Here is a 19,773-nt window from a genome sequence, read left to right as displayed (position 1 = left end):
TTTTAACTTTCCTTGGAAAGAGTACTTGGTCAGAAGTACAAATTTATGTTGATGGTCAGTAGCAAACAGTTTTGCTGCATAATCAAGGACTTAGAAACAAGTTTGAAGGATTGGGAACAAGGAAGACTGAAGAAGGGGTATATAAGGATTAGAGAATATGCCTAAATGCGAGCATATTTGTATTCCATGTGAATGCTTAGTAACAGGTGCAACTGCAAGAGGAGGAACTTAATTATATGGTTGACCAGTTGACCTATTCTGTTCATGTCAACCAGCAGAGGCCACTATATGCACAGTGAACTATGAAATAGAATAACCATGTAATATATTGTCCAAATTGCTAACATTTGAGAGTTAAAGCAATTAATAATCTGAGAAAGCAAGCATGAGCCAGAACTATCTTCATCAAACTGGGATTCATGGCTACTGTAGCTTTAAATGAAGAAGTCACGATGGCAGGGATGGGAATGATGGAAGGAATTGTTATCACAGACTATCCCTCACCAACACTGCTGGGTGCTCAAGCTGCCAACAGCAGGAATTAACATGATGTTTCTGATACAGCAGTCATTTAGAGGGAATTTAATATTATATTTGCCCTCTTTCAGTATGGAAGCAAGCAGTGTTGTGTCTGCACCAAATGAATTTTTGTTTTCCCATCCCAAGTTTCAGCCAGTGCTGTCATTCATTAACTTACTGAGTGACTTACTCATTATCACAGTTTCCACACAACATTGCAAGTGCTAAGGAACTCACATTACAAGGGATATAAGACAGTTGACTGACACTGAGAAGAATAAAGGTCCTACTATGAGTATTGACCTTGAACAAAGTGAATTGGCTTATATTGAAGATTAATTTGCTCTATCTCTGTGTTAGTCACACTGCTAAGAAAGACATGCCTGAGACCAAGTAATTTACAAAGGAAAGAGGTTTAATTGACTTACAGTTCCACATGGCTGGGGAGGCCTTCACAATCATGGTGGATGGCAAATGAGAAGCAAAGTCACATCTTACATGGTGGCAGGCAAGAGAACATGTGTAGGGGAATTCCTCTTTATAAAACCATCAGATCTCATGAGACTATCATGGGAACAGCATGGGAAAAACCCACACCCATGATTCACTTACCTCCCATTCAAGTCCCTCCTATGACACATAGGGATGATTACAATTCTAGGTGAGATTATTACAATTCAAGGTGGGACACAGAGTTAAACCATATCACTGTGGGAAGATAATAGGAGTTTGGGATGCAGTTCTAGAGTATACATGGTATATCTTCCCTGTCTGTTCCAGTCATATGGTTCTCTCATAGGCAGAGTACATGGATCTGGGAATTAAGGAGTAAAAATAGACGTGACATGTCTCACCAATTAACCATGTAATCTACTCACAATAATTTTGCTTCTCAACTTTTGGCTTTTCTAGATGAAATCTGGTAGAGATTATTTTAACTAGATTAAGTAATTTTAGTATCCAGGGGACAAATACTTATGTATAAAGGACATATTAATGGTTTCATTAAATGGAAAGTTCTTAATCTGCTCATTCCACCCTTTTACCTCTCTGTCTTTATAACTTTTCAGTTTGCTTACTGTATTACAGCCATACTGGCTACCTCCTCCTCCTCTTCCTCTTCTTTCTTCCTCCTCTTCCTCCTCTTCCTTCTTTCTCTTTCTTCTCATTTATTCTCCTTCTCTCCCTTCCTCCTTCACTTCCTTCTTCTCAAACAACAAACACGCTCTACCCTAGGGTAGAGTGTGAGCCTTTGCACTGGTTGGACCCTCTCCCTAGAATGTGCTACCTCTAAATATCTGTGATGCTAATGCTTTGCTACCTTGATAAATTTTCTCAAATATTACCTTCATAAAGGGGCTCACATTGAGCATATCTGAAACTAATCTACCTTTGACTTTTTTGGCACTCTTTATCCCTTGTTTCTTTTTTGTGGCATCTATCATCTTCTACCTTACTATATAATTTATCACTTATGATTATTGTTATTTATTGTGTGTCTCCCCCCTGGAGGCTGGGATCTTTATTTTGTTCACTGTTGTCACCCAAGCACTGAGAAAAGTCACTAATATGTATTAGACCCTTGGTAAATGTTTGTTAAATGAGTAAATCAATAATTCAGATTGATCCTTGAATTATTGTTAATTCTACAAATTCTGAGTTTATTCTGGAAAACTTCTAAAAATTCAATTTTAGTCAAGTGGGGCCTAAGATTTAGATTAATCCTAGAAATATCCTGACTCTAAAATGAAGGAATTTCTGCTCCTGATGAAATCAAGGAATCTTAAAAGTATAAGGGGTTTAAAGTTCTACTCTGTCAACCTACATTTTCTTTCTTAAATTGCAAAAGGTTTAAAGAGGATCTTACCAATTTTCTGTTCTCTAGGGATTTTGGATTAGGAAGTTTATGTTTCCAGAAGCTCACTAAGCAGACTTGCACTTAATTCCATTAAGTATACAAAATCATCTTTTCTCTTTTTATTTTTTATTTTTAAATTTTACTTTAAGTTCTGGGATACATACACAGAATGTGCATGTTTGTTACATAAGTATACTGTGTCATGGTGGTTTGCTGCACCTATCAACCTGTCATCTAGGTTTTAAGCCCCACATGCATTAGGCATTTGTTCTAATACTCTCCCTCCCCAATGCCCCCCACCCCCCGATAGGCTCCAGTGTATTTCCCTCCCTGTATCCGTGTATTATCATTGTTCAACTCTTACTTAGGAGTAAGAATATGTGGTTTGCTTTTCTGTTCCTGTGTTAGTTTGCAGAGAATGATAGCTTCCAGCTTCATCAAAGTCCCTGCAAAGGACATGAACTCATTCTTTTTTATGGCTGCATAGTATTCCATGATGCATATGTGCCACATTTTCTTTATTCAGTCTATCATTGATGGGCATTTGGGTTGGTTCCAAGTCTTTGCTATTGTAAACAGTGCTGCAATAAACATACGTGTGCATGTGAATGACTTATAATCCTTTGGGTATATACCCACTAATGGGATTGCTGGGTCAAATGGTATTTCTGATCCTAGATCCTTGAGGAATCATAACACTGTCTTCCACAATGGTTGAACTAATTTACACAACCACCAACAGTGTAAAGGTATTCCTATTTCTCCACATCCTCACCAGCATCTGTTGCTTCGTGACTTTTTAATGCTCACCATTGTAACTTGAGTGAGATAGTATCTCATTGTGGTTTGGATTTGCATTTTTCTAATGACCAGTGGTGATGAGTTTTTATGTTTGTTGATCGAATAAATGTCTTCTTTTGAGAAGTGTCTGTTCGTATCCTTCACCCACTTTTTTTTTTTTTTTGGTAAATTGGGTAAATTTGTTTAAGTTCTTTGTAGATTCTGGATGTTAGCCCTCTGTCAGAATGATAGATTACAAAAAATTTTCTCCCATTCTGTAGGTTGCCTGTTCACTCTGATGATAGTTTTTGTTTTTGCTGTGCAGAAGCTCTTTAATTTAATTAGATCCCATTTGTTAATTCTGGCTTTTGTTGACATTGCTTTTGGTGTTTTAGTCATGAAGTCTTTGCCCATGCCTATGTCCTGAATGGTATTGCTTAGGTCTTCTTCACCAGGTGTTTATGGCTTTAGGTTTTACAATTAAGTCTTTAATCCATCTTGAGTTAATTTTTGTATAAGGTATAAGGAAGGGGTCCAGTTTCAGTTTTCTGCATATGGCTAACCAGTTTTCCCAGCATCATTTGTTAAATTGGGAATTTTTTCCCCCATTGCTTGTTTTTTCAGGTCTGTTGAAGATCAGAAGGTTGTAGATGTGTGGTGTTATTTCTGAGGCCTCTGTTCTGTTCCATTGGTCCCTATATATGTTTTGGTACCAGTACCATGCTGTTTGGGTTACTGTAGCCTTGTAGTATATTATGAAGTCAAGTAGTGTGATGCCTCCAGCTTTGTTCTTTTTGCTTAGGATTGTCTTGGCTATATGGGCTCTCTTATAGTTATATATGAAATTTGAAGTAGTTTTTTTTTTCTAATTTTGCATATAAAGTTAATGGTAGCTTGATGGGAATAGCACTGAATCTCTAAATTACTTTGGGCAGTAAGGCCATTTTCACGATATTGATTCTTCCTATCCATGAGCATGGAAAGTTTTTCCATTTGTTTGTGTCTTCCCTTATTTCCTTGAGAAGTGACAGAACTGTTTTTTCTATGAAGCTTCCTGGTAGCAGAAATTAGAAAGCTCTCTATTTACCCCAAGTTTCCAGGCCCTGATTTCACAGCCTTTGGGTTTAAAAATGTAAATCTAGCAGAACATCACTAGAGCTGATGAGTTTGGTGGATGCTTGTGAAGTAAAAGAAGACATGAAAAAGTTGTCAGTGTGACTTTAACCCAAAAATATTACAGTTAATAATTCATTTCTTCCCCTGAAGGAGACAGAAAGTAATTAAAGTGTCAGGGAAGTCATACTAAGTTTCAAATTTGTAGTGGCTTCCTGTTACAACATCTTATTGCTGTGTCTTGAAGGCATACCTAAGAAGTACCAGCCTGGTGTGACATGGAAGCTTGTGTATTCCTCGAGTTTCCCTGTATGAGCCCAGGTGTAGCTCAACCTGCATTTGCTCAAGCATTCATTCATGGAATACTCACTCTGTACCAGGATTTTATGACAATCCTTAGAGGGATTTAAAGTCAGTGTTATTTTACTAAGATAAATACCTTTCTTGAAGAATGGCAGATTATAAAATGTTCATTTTAACTCCACAAAACAGATGGAGTGATGTAAATGCTTCATTTTCCACTTTCCCTGGAGTCAGTCCCCCCGCCCAAGAGACAGTTTTGCAGTGAGGAGAAGGAAAGGGGTAGCAAAAGGGTTGCTTCAAGCATCTGTGTGTTCTAGGTGTCATATTAGTCACTTAAAAAACATTATCTAATTTGGTCCTCATACGAATTTTGAGAGAGGGCTCTTATTCCAATTTTCAAGATAACAAAGGGACTCAGATTAAGCAAATGATCTAAGGTCACACAGGTAATAAGGAATAGAGTGTGGGACAGATACCAGGTCTGTGCAACTTTGGGGCCCTTTCTTTATCTGATACAGTCTTTATTACATTCATCTTCTCAGTGGGAGAGAGTGAAAGTAGATGAGTTTCCAGTCATAAGATGATTATTTTTATTTTAAAATCTTAAATCCATATACAAAGATACATAGATTATTGCCTATGTTCATTTAAAAGTAACATATTTGGTTCAGAGTTTTTTGGAGCTAATCTGATTAAATAAGTTTGACCCTGGAAATTCAACAATAGGAAAATTTTACATGAATGCTCTTTCCAGGGTTTGTTGTTTGCTTGTTTGTTGTTTGGGTAATTATAATATTGAGTAAAAGGAATATACTTAACTAATTTTTTTAGCTTTCAAATCTTAGATTAAGAATGGAAACATTGCAATAAATTTTTTGGTTGAGAATAACAAATACTGTTCATGTGTGAAAGGAGTTTTTCACATTTATTAGCCACAGTTCAGTTTTTTTCCCCAAGTACTTTTCCAGCAGGTGGCACTCTAAGAACACTGTTTCGATATTTGGATTTAGGAGGACAAGATGGTCTGAGTCTGGGTGGTGGGTGGGTGTGTGTGTGTATTTAGAATATAAAACAGGAAGCGTACTAAAATCCCTTTTAAAAATGATGCACCTTTAAAGACAAGTTGATCTAATTACATTACATGATTTATATATTCATGTTTATTGAGAAAACAGGTAATAATGATAATTATTTTGTTTGATTAACTTGCCATTTCCAAATTACATTGTTATAATCCAAAAAAAAAAAGCAGAAAATTATATCTTTCCTTTTCAGACACAAAGTACATTAACAAAAATGTACTTTAGAGATTCCTCAAATAGAATAAAATTCCTGTATGAAAAAATTTACTGCTTACATTTTTGGTTATCTCTCAGTCATGGTTAAATACCAAAACAACCTAATTAGTTAATCTTGAAATTTAATACTTAGTTTTTAACAGTATTCTATTGATTTAATTTCATATAAATTTTCTAAAATTCTCTGTTACTTACATTATTAAACGTCTGGTGTGTTTTCATGAAGTATGTTGCTTGGCGATTGAAATCTCTGTTGTGTTAGCGCCTTTTTTTTTTTTTAAACACCTTCAAGCTTGTTTAGTAAAGAACTTCCCTTACATTGTCAGTGGTGTCAATGGTGAACACTGACTTTGGAATTATAAGACCAAGAATAGACTCAGATGGTATCAACCATGTTAAAGAAAAAAAAGTAGAAATAATTCTATTTCACCTGTATCTAGGTTGTATTTTAACATGTATTTATAAAGATTTTCATAAACTCAGTAGTTACTGTATGGGTATTTTGAGAAATCAATAAACTCTACTTATTAAAACATATGAGTTCTTAAAATAAACTTGGTTATCATTCTTATTTTGAATACACAGCATAAAAGAAGGCTCTTTTAAAAATATTTGATTGTGTTTAAATCACTTTAAAGCAAACAGCTCACAGTGACACTTTCAGGTGAGAATGTTCACCATGTCTTCAAGGTGGAACAGTCTAGACTTTAGAGAGTTGAGAAAAGGCGCATTTTGAACTTGAGTCCTTCAGCAAGAAGTATTATAAAGTAGTTCCAAGGGTCATTGTTTACAATGTAAGATCTTCTTAGAAAACGTTCTTCCTCATTTCCCCAACCCTTACTTTTCTCTCTATAGTTATAAAACAGGGATTCTGTTATTTTATTATTATTCATAACAATAAAATTGAAAATAATAATTATAATGACTTACTATTTAGAATTCTTTTCCTTAATGAATAAATACAAAAGAAAATATCTCATGCTAGTTTGTTTCCACTGTCCTTCTTGTGAGTTCAGGCAGTGTTCTCTCTCTCTCATTTTCTGTCTCTTACACTTCTCAACTTAGAATGAGAACTTATGAACAGGACTGAGTATTAAAACAGTGTGACTTTTACAGAATCAAAGAGAGAGAGTAAGTAGACCTGGAATATGCAAGACCACTTTTAAAAAATAAATACTCCCCTTAAAGTTTACATGACCTTTGTTTGATTACAAACATATAATCTTAAATATAGTATGAATATAAATAAAGTTAGTATCTAGTGTTTTTGAATTGAGTGGGTTTTATTTTTATTTTTAGGATAAACATGTTCTGACAGTTGTAACCATTGAGAGAATGCTGGAAAGACTGAAAAAATGTAATGAACTTTTGGAGCTCATTCTTAAAGGACTTAATGAATATTTGGAAAAGAAACGTCTCTTTTTCCCCAGATTCTTTTTCTTGTCAAATGATGAACTTCTTGAGATACTATCTGAGACTAAAGATCCCACTAGGTAAGTAATTTACATGTAGAATACATGACTGAATTTATTTGCTTAAACTTACTTTTTAGAACAAAGTAGAAGATAAATATATATATTCATATTTATATGATAATTTTTCTATAAGAATGTTCCAGTATTATATAATCAACTTTGGATAATTATTAAAAATATAAGTAATACTGAAGGAACAGTGGAATAGATTTTTTTCTTTTCTTTTCTCATTTTGTTTCATTTCTTATTTATTTATTTATTTTTGAAACGGAGTTTCACTCTTGTTGCCCAGGCTGGAGTACAATGGCACAACCTCAGCTCACTGCAACCTCCGCCTCCCAGGTTAAAGCAGTTCTCCTGCCTCAGCCTCTCAAGTAGCTGGGATTACAGGTGTGTGCCACCATGCCCAGCTAATTTTTGTATTTTTAGTAGAGATGGGGTTTCACCATGTTGGCTAGGCTGGTCTCGAATTCCTAACCTCAAGTGATCTGCCCACCTCAACCTTGCAAAGTGCTGGGATTACAGACATGAGCCACTGCACCCAGCCAGATTTCTTAACTTACCACATCTTACAGATTTTTCAGAACACGACTCTTTCACAGCATATTCAGAATAAAAACCAGTGCCCTCACGATGGTTTGCAATGCCCCATACAGATTATTCTTCCCCTGTTATCCTTCCTATTTATCTCCTACTAGTCTTCTTGCTCATTCTGCTTGCAGTCCACCAGACTTTTTGCAATTCCTTGGTAAAAAGGGCAGCCTACTTTCTCAATGTACTGTTCTCTTTGCCTGGGATCTTCCTTACCCACATGTCCATCAGACTTCTTCCTTTACCTCCTATAAGTCTTTGTGGAAATCTGCTTAAACATCTGTCATTCAGGGAAGCCCTCCCTGACCACCATATTTAAAGAAGCAGCTCCCTCCACACTAAACTTGCCCTCTTTACTGAGTTTTTTTCGTTGCCTAATTTTACTTCTGCATACTTGTTATCATCTGGCATACTCTATAATTACTTGTTTACTGTATGTCTTCCTCTAGCAGAATATAAGCTCTACCATAGTAGAGATTTTTTGGCTGTTCTTTCCCACTGCCGATTCCCCAATCCTTAGAAGAGTATCTGATATAAACAATGAATAGATATTTGTTAAGCAAATTTATTAATTTTGTGTTTTGTGCCTTCAAAATAGGAGACTATAATCTAAAGAAAAAGACAAATTTAGGCTCAGATTTCTATGTAAGTTTTTATACTCTGCTTCTTTTTGCCCATTTGAAAGATGAATACAATGGGTTGTTGGTAGTCTGCCAAAAGTGAGTGATTTTGTCAGTCCCTTCTGTATTACATTGAATAGACTAATAGTTGGATACTGTCAAAGCAGTTGATTTAGTAAACTGTAAAGTACGTAAGTCACTAAACATAGTCCAGAATTTTCAAACAGTCTCTGAAGATCCCAGTTGAAATGGCTACTTTTGTGCATTTGAAGATTCTTTAGGTTCATGTATCTGTTAGTCGAGATTGGTTTTCTCCTTATGTTACCTTTAGCATCTTTTAATTCATTGTTTTGAAGACAAAGCCTTGTGGTTGTCTCTGTAGCTCTTACTATAACTGCAATTTTACAGATCTTTTGTGATTATTCAATTAATGCTGACTTCTCACTGGACTGTACAATCCATGTGGGCAAAGATTGTGTTTTTGTTTGTTTGGAGGAGGGGGTCTGGTTTTTGCTCAATATTTCTTTCCCAGCACTACCTAGCACAGGCATAACATTATGCATTTATGAATTTTAAATGGCAATTGGTGTACGAAGAGCACTGGAATTTAAGGAATTGTTTTAACTTGGTTAATTCTCTTAAAAATGTTTTTCCTGACAGGGTGCAACCTCACTTGAAGAAATGTTTTGAAGGAATTGCAAAGGTAGAATTTACGGAAACTTTAGACATTACTCACATGAAGAGTAGTGAAGGAGAGGTTGTGGAACTCAAAGAGATCATTTCAACAGCCAAAGCCAGAGGTCAAGTGGAGAAGTGGTTGGTTGAATTAGAGAGAGTTATGATTAACTCCATCCACAAGGTAATTGACTATAATTACCATTTTTAGAAAAGGATGTTAGAGTATGAATGTTATTAGAAATATTGTCTGAAATGATTTAATTAAAAATATTATGTTAAAAGAATATACTATTGATAAATATACTGTTACTTAGACAGAAATGGAGGCATGGAATTGCCAATTCAAATGTCATAGATAACTTGAAGCGAAGAGATGGTCTATGATAGTAATTTTGTAGTGACTCACGAGACATGTGGGACAAAATACCATCCATACTACGGAACACTTGGGTTTGAGTAATGCATCTGCTCATTTTTTGCGTCTACATGCTAGTCCTTTCATCATTAATTAGATACACTTTGTTCTGTGCAGTCTATCTTTAGTCTTGCCTTGGAAACACCTCTCTACAGGATCACATCAGTCTCCTTGACATGCATAAATCCTTTTGTTCTGTGTCTACATAAAATGCATACTAAAATGTTAGAAGATCATGCATACTTCCTACCATTAATAGCAACTTCGTATTTTCCACATTTCATAAAACATATTGTCAGCTCAATCATTTGCAGTTATTTTTGTTAGTAGAGAATTTCAAGGCACGCCAACAAATAAAGATTGAGCACTCATTTTTTTTTTCTTACTATAATGTGAGCCTAGCATTCAAGTTTTTAGTAAAGAATAAAAATCATGATGAAGCAAAGGAATGGGAGGGGAGTATAAATAATTTTTAATTTTTATTTTTTTAAATATCAACTTTTATTTTATATTCAGGGGTACATGTGCAGGTTTGTTACATTGATATATTGGGTGATTCTGAGGTTTGGGGAGCGATTGATTCCATTACCCAGGCACTGAGCATAGTACCCAATAGTTAGTATATCAACCCTTGGCCCCCTCTCTTCCTCCTCCTTGTGGTAGTTCTCAGTGTCTATTGTTGCCATCCCTATCTGTGTCCATACCCAAAGCTTAGCTTCCAATTACTTATAAGTGAGAACATGTTGTATTTGGTTTTCTGTTCCTGCGTTAATTTGCTTAGGATAATGGTCTCCAGCTGCATCCATTGTTTCTGCAAAGGACATAATTTCATTATTTTTGTGGCTGCATAGTATTATATGGTGTTTATTTACCACATTTTCTTAATTTAATCCACCATTGATGGCACCTAGGTTGATTCCATGTCTTTGCTGTTGTGAATACTGCTCCAATGAGCATATGAGTATATGTGTCTTTTTGGTAGAACAATTTATTTTCCTTTGGATATATACTCAGCAGTGGGGTTGCTGGATTGAATGGTAGTTCCATTTTAAGTTCTTTGAGAAATCTCCAAACTGCGTTCCACAGCGGCTGAACTAATTTACAATCCCACCAATAGTGTGTAAGCCTTCCCTTTTCTCTGTAACCTTACCAGCATTTTTTGACTTTTTAGTAGTAGCCATTCTGAGTAGTATGAGACAGTATCTCATTGTCCTATTGATTTATATTTTCTGACGATTGGTGATGTGAAGCATTTATCATATGTTTGTTGGCCACTTGTATGTCTTCTTTTGAGAAGTATCTGTTCATGTCTGCTGCCCATTTTTTTAAATGGGGTTATTTGTTTTTTGCCTGTTCAGTTGCTTAAGTTCCTTATAGTTTCTGGATATTAGAACTTGTTCAGATACATAGTTTGTGAATGTTTTCTCACAGTCTATAGGTTGTCTGTTTACTCTGTTGATAGTTTTTGTTTGTTTGGTTGGTTGGTTTTTTGTTTGTTTCTGTGCCAGAATTCTTTAATTAGGTCCCACTAATTAAATTTTTATTTTTGTTTTAACTGCTTTCGAGAACCTAGTCATAAATTATTTCCCAAGGCCAATGTCCAGAATGGTGTGTCCTAGGTTTTCCTTTAGGATTCTTATAGTTTGAAGTCTTACATTTAAATCTTTAATCCATCTTGAGTTAATTTTTGTATATGGTGAAAGATGGGGAGTAGTTTCATTCTTCTTCTATGGCTAGCCAGCTATTTAGCACCATTTATTGAATAGGGAGTCCTTTCTCCATTGCTTGTTTTTGTTGACTTTGTTGAAGAGCAGATGGCTGTAGATGTGCAGCTTTATTTCTGGGCTCCCTATTCTGTTTCATTAGTCTATGTGCCTGTTTTTGTACACATACCATGCTGTTTTCGATATGACGTCCTTATAGTATACTTTGAAGTTGGCTAATGTAATGCTTCTGGCTTTGTTTTTTTGCTTAGAATTGTTTTGGCTATTCAGGCTCTTCTGGCTCCATGTAAATTTTAGAATATTTTTTCTAATTCTGTGAAAAATGATGTTGGTAGTTTGATAGGAATAGTGTTGAATTTGTAGGTTACTTTGGGCAGTATGAGTGTTTTAATGATTCTGATTTTTCTAATCCAGGAGCATGGAATATTTTTCTGTTTGTGTCATCTTTGATTTCTTTCAGTAGTGTTTTGTAGTTCTCTTTGTAGACATCTTTCACCTCCTTGCTTAGATGAATTCCTAGGTATTTTATTTTTGTGTGTGGCTGTTGTGAGTGGGATTGTATTCTTGATTTGACTCTGAGCTTGAATATTATTTGGGTATAGAAATGCTACTGAGTTTTATACATTGATTTTATATCCTGAAACTTTACTGAAGTCATTCATCAGCTCCATGAGTCTTTTGATGGAGTTTTAGAGTTTTCTAGTTATAGAATCATATTAACAGTTAAGAGGGATTGCTTGATTTCTTCTTTTCCTATTTGGATACTTTTTATTTCTTTGTCTTGCCTGATTGCTCTGTCTAGGACTTCCAATTAATATTTAAATTAATGTGTCAGATTTTCCCACAAATGTTCAGAAAAATTCATTGGAATCTAGATGTTCAATATTACCACTGTTTCTTTCTCTCTTAATCTTTCTTTCTCTTAAATATGGCTTTAATGCCTGCCTGCACAATATTTTCCAGAAAATGTAAAATCTTTTGGACAGGTCTGATTTTCGCCCTATTATGAATTATATTACAATAAATGTACTTATGCATATAGCTGGTTTCTTTGATTGAATTTTAATTTTTGTATAACTTCTCATGTGTAGGACTGCTGGGCCAAAGATGATGAGTTTTCATAGCCTCGATAAATATTGACAAATAACATTAATGTTTTTATAGCCATTAGCAATATTAATAAATTCCACTTTAACCACTTGTAAGCAGTATGGATTTGGCCTATATGATTTGCTAATTGATGTAGTATAGAATAATACATCATTATTTTATGTATATCTGATACTATTTCAACTACTCTTTTAATTTTGATTGTCAAAGTACTTGGAGAAAGTATTTTGGTTGCTATCTCAGAGTATTAAGATAGGGTGGCAAGAAGTTGTATAGGATATGCAGCCATAAAAAAAGAATGAAATCATGTCCTTTGTAGCAACACAGCCATAATCCTGAAGGAATTAACACAGGAACAGAAAACCAAATACCACATGTTCTCACTTATAAGTGGGAGCTAAACATTGAGCACACATGGACATAAACATGGCAACAATAGACACTGTAGACCTCTAGATGGGGGAGGAAGAAAGGGAAGCATGGGTTTAAAAACTAGCTATTGGGCGCTATGCTCACTACCTGGGTGCAATGTGCCCATGTAATAAACCTGCACATATACCCCCTGTATCTAAAATCAAAGTTGAAAAATATAAAAAATAAAGTTAAAAAAAGATGTAGAATGTATCTTTAAAAAATATGCATAAGTGTGTGTGTTAACATGTTGACAAAATATGCAAGCAAACGCAGTATACAATTCTACAAATAGGAGATAGGTGTGTTACTATGTTCTGCTATGTGTATTTGCATGCTTGAAAGTCTTCTACATGTATGTATTCTATATATATATATATATCTCATATATAATATGGTAAACATAGATATAATAATAGACTTTACATACAATATTGTGGAACTTTGTGTAATCATATTTTTCCTCATCTAACTACATAGAAATCCTTTTTTGTGATCCAGATTTCAATGTCTTTCTCTTGTTCTTCCCACAGTGTTCTTCTAGAGTACATATTTACCCCATTTTCTTGGTATTTGTCTGCTATGCCTTTCTATTTTTTTCTTTGCTTCTCCCATCCCTCAGCTGTCCATTTTCACCTGCCCTTTCCATGGTTGTTTCTCCTTTTAAAAATGTCTTTATTATCAACAGCCAGAACTCTTCCCTTTATCATTGTTCCATTCTATAAATATCCAGGCAGGACTAGAAATCAAGAATGGTTTAACTATACTTAGGTATTTCTCAGAAAAATCTAACTCTGACAATTTTTTCTGAAATTCAAACATTAAAGTACATACCACCTCACAGACGTCACTATTTTTGGTTGATGCATTTAACAGACTAGTGTGTTTCCCACTGATGGCCAGTAGAAGAGGAGATGTATCAGTCCACCGAACATACGTAGTGAAGTACAAAATTAGTCTTCCTGACTTTACAGCCCTCAACTCTCCATGAATGAATTGTACATCTGTCTCGACATCATTGCCTTGGGCTTCAAACTACAGGACTGAGAGAGAATGAGGCCTGGAAACACAGGAGGAACTTGAGATTGTGTGATGCCAAAGTGTGCATTTACATACGTGCATATGGCTGAGTAGAGATCGGATTAAATTACAGGAAAATCATCTATAAATTTGATGGATCTCATTTTGGAATTATTTGAAATTGTATTTTGCAGTAAAATTGCTCACTCTTGTTCAATCCAAATGTATGTAGCATGCCTTTGGCTAAAATTGTTCAAATGAATATTTGATACATTGTGGTTCACACAAATTGATAATACATCAGCGAAATAAAATGTTATATAGTATGTTTGCCTTGCTCATAGGTATATGATTAAACTTGAATATAAATAGCTATAATCACATGGTTTAAGTGAGTCTTGTATAACTGTCTAAGAATGTTGTAAAAAATTGAGTGGCATGAGTTAATCTAGTTTAGGAGTTTAGCTTTCAGTTGTATAACTTGTTCAGTAAATGGTTGATTTTTAGCATATTCTTTTTTGATTAGGTAATTGGGGTTGCAATTTTTGCCTATACAAAATATGAGCGAATTAACTGGGTAAGGGATTGGCCTGGACAAACTGTTCTCTGTGTATCCCAAATCTTTTGGACGAAAGAAGTACAAACAGCTATTCCAAAGGGAATAAAGGTAAGCTTTTATTAACCCTCAGCGTTTTATTTTTTGTAGCATTTTTTCAATAGTCACTATTGCCAGAATACACTTATTTTAAAAACTAAAATAAATACAGTTCACTTAAAAATTTATGCTGCAAGCCAAATTACAGATTTTTAAAATAAAACTTGCATGTAACAAATATGTAGGAAAATTTATACCAGTAATGTCAAAATTTATGTTTAAATCATGTTTATTCACAGTATATAAAAGTTAATGATATGAGTTAATGAGGTTCAAGAACCTCAATCTTGTTATATACACTTTTATGCCTTTAAAAATAGAGTGATAATAGGACTAAGAAACTCATAAACATTAGCAGGAAATAAAATGACAGTATTCTCTTTTACGCCTTGAATAAAACTACCCTATATAGAAAAGGCTCCAGTTGACTTACTGTGAATATTTTTATTTCTAATGTATTGATTTTGAATACATAATAATTATGGATATTTTAAATGATGCTTAGTATTAAATATGTAAATATTCTAATATTAGATATATGAATTTAATATTAGATTGTAATTATTAAAAACCAAGATTACATTCATTGCAACAGTTCTATCACTGAGATAGGATTTCAAGCAAGTCAACTGGAACCTAGTATTTATAGTTCTTTAGTTTAAAATCATGATTTTCAAATGTATTTTAAACATGAGATTTGAAATGTCTTTAAGGTATTGTTGAACTTGGGTTTGAGAAGGATGCATGTTCTCTGTAGACAGACAGATTCCAAAGAGTAAGGAACTGAGTGACACATGTTTAATTATTCTAACTTACCAACAGGTCACCTAGTTCTCCTCTACAAGAAGAAATAGTGTGTAGGACAGGAGGTCAAGGGTTTTCAGGAAAAAGCTGTTTCTTCATGAAAACCAGAGCACTGGGGCAGAGGAGTTTCCCTAACAGCAGTAAGCCCCTGAGTTTATTTTTGGGCCCTTGGATTTCTCTCCCCATGTGTATTTTTCTTTTTTCCTCAGTGAGTCCAGAGAATTCATTTTGTCCTTCTACTTTTAAGCTACCATTCACCAACCACCTTACACAGAGGGATTTCTCCATCACCGAAATGGCCCACCAAGGGACGTGCAGCCTCCTGGGATTTCCCTGCATGTGGGTTAAACATGGGTGGGACAGAAGTTTATTTTTTACTGCTGAAGAAGAAAATTAATAGCAAATTAACTACGTAAATAATAGAAATGAAACAGTGTTTGGACACCAACCCTTTGAAAAATGACCTTTCTTAAAAATAATAATAAAAAAAGATAAAGTATTTCAGGAAACAAGAAAAGTGCCCCTTGAAACAACTTGCAGTCCTCATCTCTGACTTTTAAGCTTTTTCTCATTCTTAGGAACCCTCACTTTTAGTTTCATTGCTGCCGTTCAGCAATGGCTGTAACAGAGTGAAATAAATTCCTTGGTGTACAGGTTTTATAAAATGTTTTTAGAGTAGAAAAAGCCCTATCAGTCCACTGGAGCACATTGATATTTCTCTTAAGCACAGTGGTTTTTGTTGACTATAATTTTATTTTTGTCCTAAGTCCCCTTCTCTTTTTTAACTTACTCATTCAATTTACCTACCAGAAAAGAGAAGCAAGCCTGGTCTTCAGAACTGGCATTAGCTTATTATAAACTAAAATGTACAATGTTGTTTATTAGCATCTTTATATTTCAAGAGGCACAAACCCCTTTCACAAAGGTTATACAAGAGTACTAGAGGGACTCATAGGATCCAAATAGGAGTAGTCAGAATCAGGACCTCTAGGCTGCATTGTGCTGTGGTGTGTGTGTGTGTCTGTCTGTCTGTCTGTCTGTCAATCTCTCTCTCTCTCTCCCTCCCTCCCACCCTCCCACCCTCTCTCCCTCCCCTCCCTCCCTTCTCTCCTCTCTTTCCCTCTCTCTTTCCTTCTCTCCCTCCCTCTCTCTCAACAGAGTCAGTCAGTGTGTGTCTGTCTCTCTCTCTCTCTCTCTCTCTCATCTTGCTTTCTCTCATCTCACTCTGTCACCCAGGCTGGAGTGCAGTGGCATGATCTCAGCTCATTGCAACCTCCACCTCCCAGGTTCAAGCGATTCTCCTGCCTCATCCTCCTGAGTAGCTGGGATTACAGGCACATGCCACCACATGCAGCTAAATTTTGATATTTTTGGTACAGAAGGGTTTTCACCATGTTGGCCAGGCTGGTCTCAAACTCCTGACCTCAGGTGATCCAAAGTGCCGGGATTACAGGTTTGAGCTACCATGTCCATCCGTGGCCTCTCTTTTGTTGTTGCTCTCTGTCTCTACTAGGCTCTGGTAGGTTTTATTCTATAGAGCAGATTACAGCTTGTAGTTACTTTAAATTGGCATATCCACAGCCTACCAAGCATAGTGAAAAGCACTTATTCTCTCAATCTACACAGCAATCCCCGGGAAGAACTATGACTGGCTCTGGTCTAGTCACCCATCTCCTCTTTCATATTGCCATGGAGGGCAATATGATTGACAACTCCAACAAAACCACAGAGAATAAAGAAATAGAAACAGAAAAGGAAAGGATAATGAGTAGACACAAATTGCATATATCCATTATATCTGGCCTGATTGAGCTTGTTCACCCAATACCTTTGTAGTAAGAAAAACAAATTACTTCTAAATTGTGTTACATAGAAAGTTGTGATCAAAATGTCAAGAATAATTTGTGTATATACTAGTTCAGGATGTTTTGTACAATGTAATTTTGATCATATTGGGAAATAATATTTTCTTTTCTTTCAGGCTCTTGAGCAATACTTGGAAATGTGTAACATACAAATTGATGATATTGTCACTTTGGTGCGTGGCAAATTGTCCAAGCAGAACCGCGTAACTCTGGGAGCACTTGTGGTACTGGATGTCCATGCTAGAGATGTCCTCTCATCACTTGTAAAAAAAAATGTCAGTGATGACTCTGACTTTGAATGGTTAAGTCAACTTAGGTACTATTGGCAAGTAAGTGGTATCACTGAATGTTATTACACAGCAATTTCAGCTCTTAATTTTTAATCTGTGCTTGCTGGCTCACATGGGAAATGTAGCAGTAATCGAGGATCTTTTGCTGATGGCAGAGTATACCCAAATAAGCACTTCTTTAGATTGAAGATTAAGCTGCTGATAGCTATATCATCTGTATTGATATCTGTGTCCTTATCTATATCCAAATGTATAGTTATATATAAACATATATACATATATACACAAAAATTATGAGTAATTATCAAAAATTACTCATCTTAAATGAATTGCTAGGTTTGCTAAATCTGCACAGTGTTGGGACTAGTCAGTTTAAAATTTTTTTTTAGGTTCCTTATGTATCTAAAGAAAGTATGAATCAAACTCTTTCAGTCTGATTTGGCCATTAAAGTTTCCTCTTTGCTGGGTATGATGGCTCATGCCTGTAATCTTAGCACTTTGGGAGGCCAAGGCAGGCAGATCCCTTGAGGCCAGGAGTCCAAGACCAGCCTGGCCAACATGTTGAAACCCCATCTCTACTGAAAATACAAAAACTAGCTGGGCATGGTGGGGCACACCTATAATCCCAGCTACTTGGGGACTGGGGTGGGAGAATTGCTCGAACCCAGGAGGCGGAGGTTGCAGTGAGCCAAGATTGCACCACTGCCCTCCAGCCTGGGTGGCAGAGTGAGGTCCTGTCTCAGGGGAAAAAAAAAAGTTTCTTCTCATCGACAGTTGAAGAAGCCAGAAACATGGTTTTTACCAGGGCATCTGGGTAGATGGTAATGGTAGTCATGATGGGGTATGCAAGCAGGGCAGGAATCAGTTAGTACAGTGGGCAAGATAGGGCCTATTGGGTATGGGCAGAGACAGGTGCATAGTTTTCATATATAGGCTTTTGTGGAAGTCTTGGGAGGCATGGAATGGGAGGAGAGAAGAGGCAGGAACTAGAATCCTGGGAAACAAATTGAGAAGCAGCGTATTTAGTACTGAGTTAGAAGCTCAGATGGTAGAATCATTTCAGATGCCAGATTCTCCCCTTACCAGATGTGTAACCTTGGGCAAGTTACTTATTCTCTTTAAGCATCAGTTTCCTCATCTGTTAAATGATGATTAACATCTGCTGTATTGTGAACACACAATGATAAAAAAATGTGGAACAAGTAAGGGACAAATACTAATATGTTCTAGGGGAAAAATTAAAGTCCGTGATTTCAATTGTTCATTCATGGAAACGAGATAATGAATTCTGCCATGGAATCAAATGACACCTGAAAAGTGAATTTTAAAGATGTCTATATAATAGTTATTAAAGAGCTTGAGATTTCATATTATTTACAATTTTGTTTAAAGTAACTTCATTTTATCTGATTTATCCTAGGAAAATCATTTAGAAACAAAAATGATCAATGCTGGTTTGAGATATGGATATGAATATCTGGGAAATTCCCCTAGGCTGGTTATTACACCGCTCACAGATAGATGTTACAGGTAATTTAAGGATCTATTGGAAATAACTTTCCCTGACCCCTGTACCATTGATATATTTAAAAATACCAAATTGTCTTCCATACTGTAAATTTAGCCCATTTTATTTTTTCCTAGACTGTTAATTTTCCTCTCAGCTTTGTCTTCATTTTCTCTTTCTCTGCTGACTTCCTCCTCTCAATGCTAGGTCTCTAAGTATTAGTAGGTGTCACTTTTTGTTGACCCGTTCATCCCGCTTTTCTTCCTGAAACTTTGAATTTTTCTTGGATCATTTGAGTCATTTTATTATTCCCTTGAGACACTGCATTTTCTTTTTAAAATTTATTTTTTATTTCAATAGCTTTATGGGAGCAGGTGGTATTTGGTTACATGGATAAGTTCTTAAGTGGTGATTTCTGAGATTTTGGTACACCCATCACCTGAGCAGTGTACACTGTACCCAATGTGTAGTCTTTTATCCCTCACCCCACACCCACCCTTCTCCCCAAGTTCCTAAAGTCCACTATGCCCTTCTTATGCCTTTGTGTTCTTATAGCTTAGTTCCCACTTATAAGTGAGAACATACGATGTTTGGTTTTCCATTCCTGAGTTACTTTCCTTAGAATAATGGTTTCCAACTACATCCAGGTTGCTGTAAATGCCATTGTTTTCTTCCTTTTTATGGCTGAGTAGTATTCCATGGTGTGTGTGTGTGTGTGTGTGTGTGTGTGTGTGTGT

At 35.7% G+C, this 19,773-nt stretch overlaps 1 protein-coding gene across 1 annotated transcript in view; it reads left to right on the top strand.

Annotated features, from left to right (window-relative positions):
- Positions 1–19,773, top strand: part of DNAH7 (dynein axonemal heavy chain 7) — a 344,809-nt gene that overhangs the window by 143,827 nt on the left and 181,209 nt on the right. The window contains exons 20-24 of the mRNA XM_017538741.2: positions 7,171–7,364; positions 9,218–9,416; positions 14,442–14,582; positions 17,356–17,568; positions 18,950–19,059. Coding sequence (XP_017394230.1) covers positions 7,171–7,364; positions 9,218–9,416; positions 14,442–14,582; positions 17,356–17,568; positions 18,950–19,059 — 857 coding nt within the window. The remainder of the gene's footprint in view (positions 1–7,170; positions 7,365–9,217; positions 9,417–14,441; positions 14,583–17,355; positions 17,569–18,949; positions 19,060–19,773) is intronic.

Source organism: Cebus imitator, unplaced genomic scaffold (genome assembly GCF_001604975.1).
Source record: "Cebus imitator isolate Cc_AM_T3 unplaced genomic scaffold, Cebus_imitator-1.0 Scaffold113, whole genome shotgun sequence".
Lineage (NCBI taxonomy): Eukaryota > Metazoa > Chordata > Mammalia > Primates > Cebidae > Cebus > Cebus imitator.
This window is presented reverse-complemented; position numbering and strand designations above follow the sequence as displayed.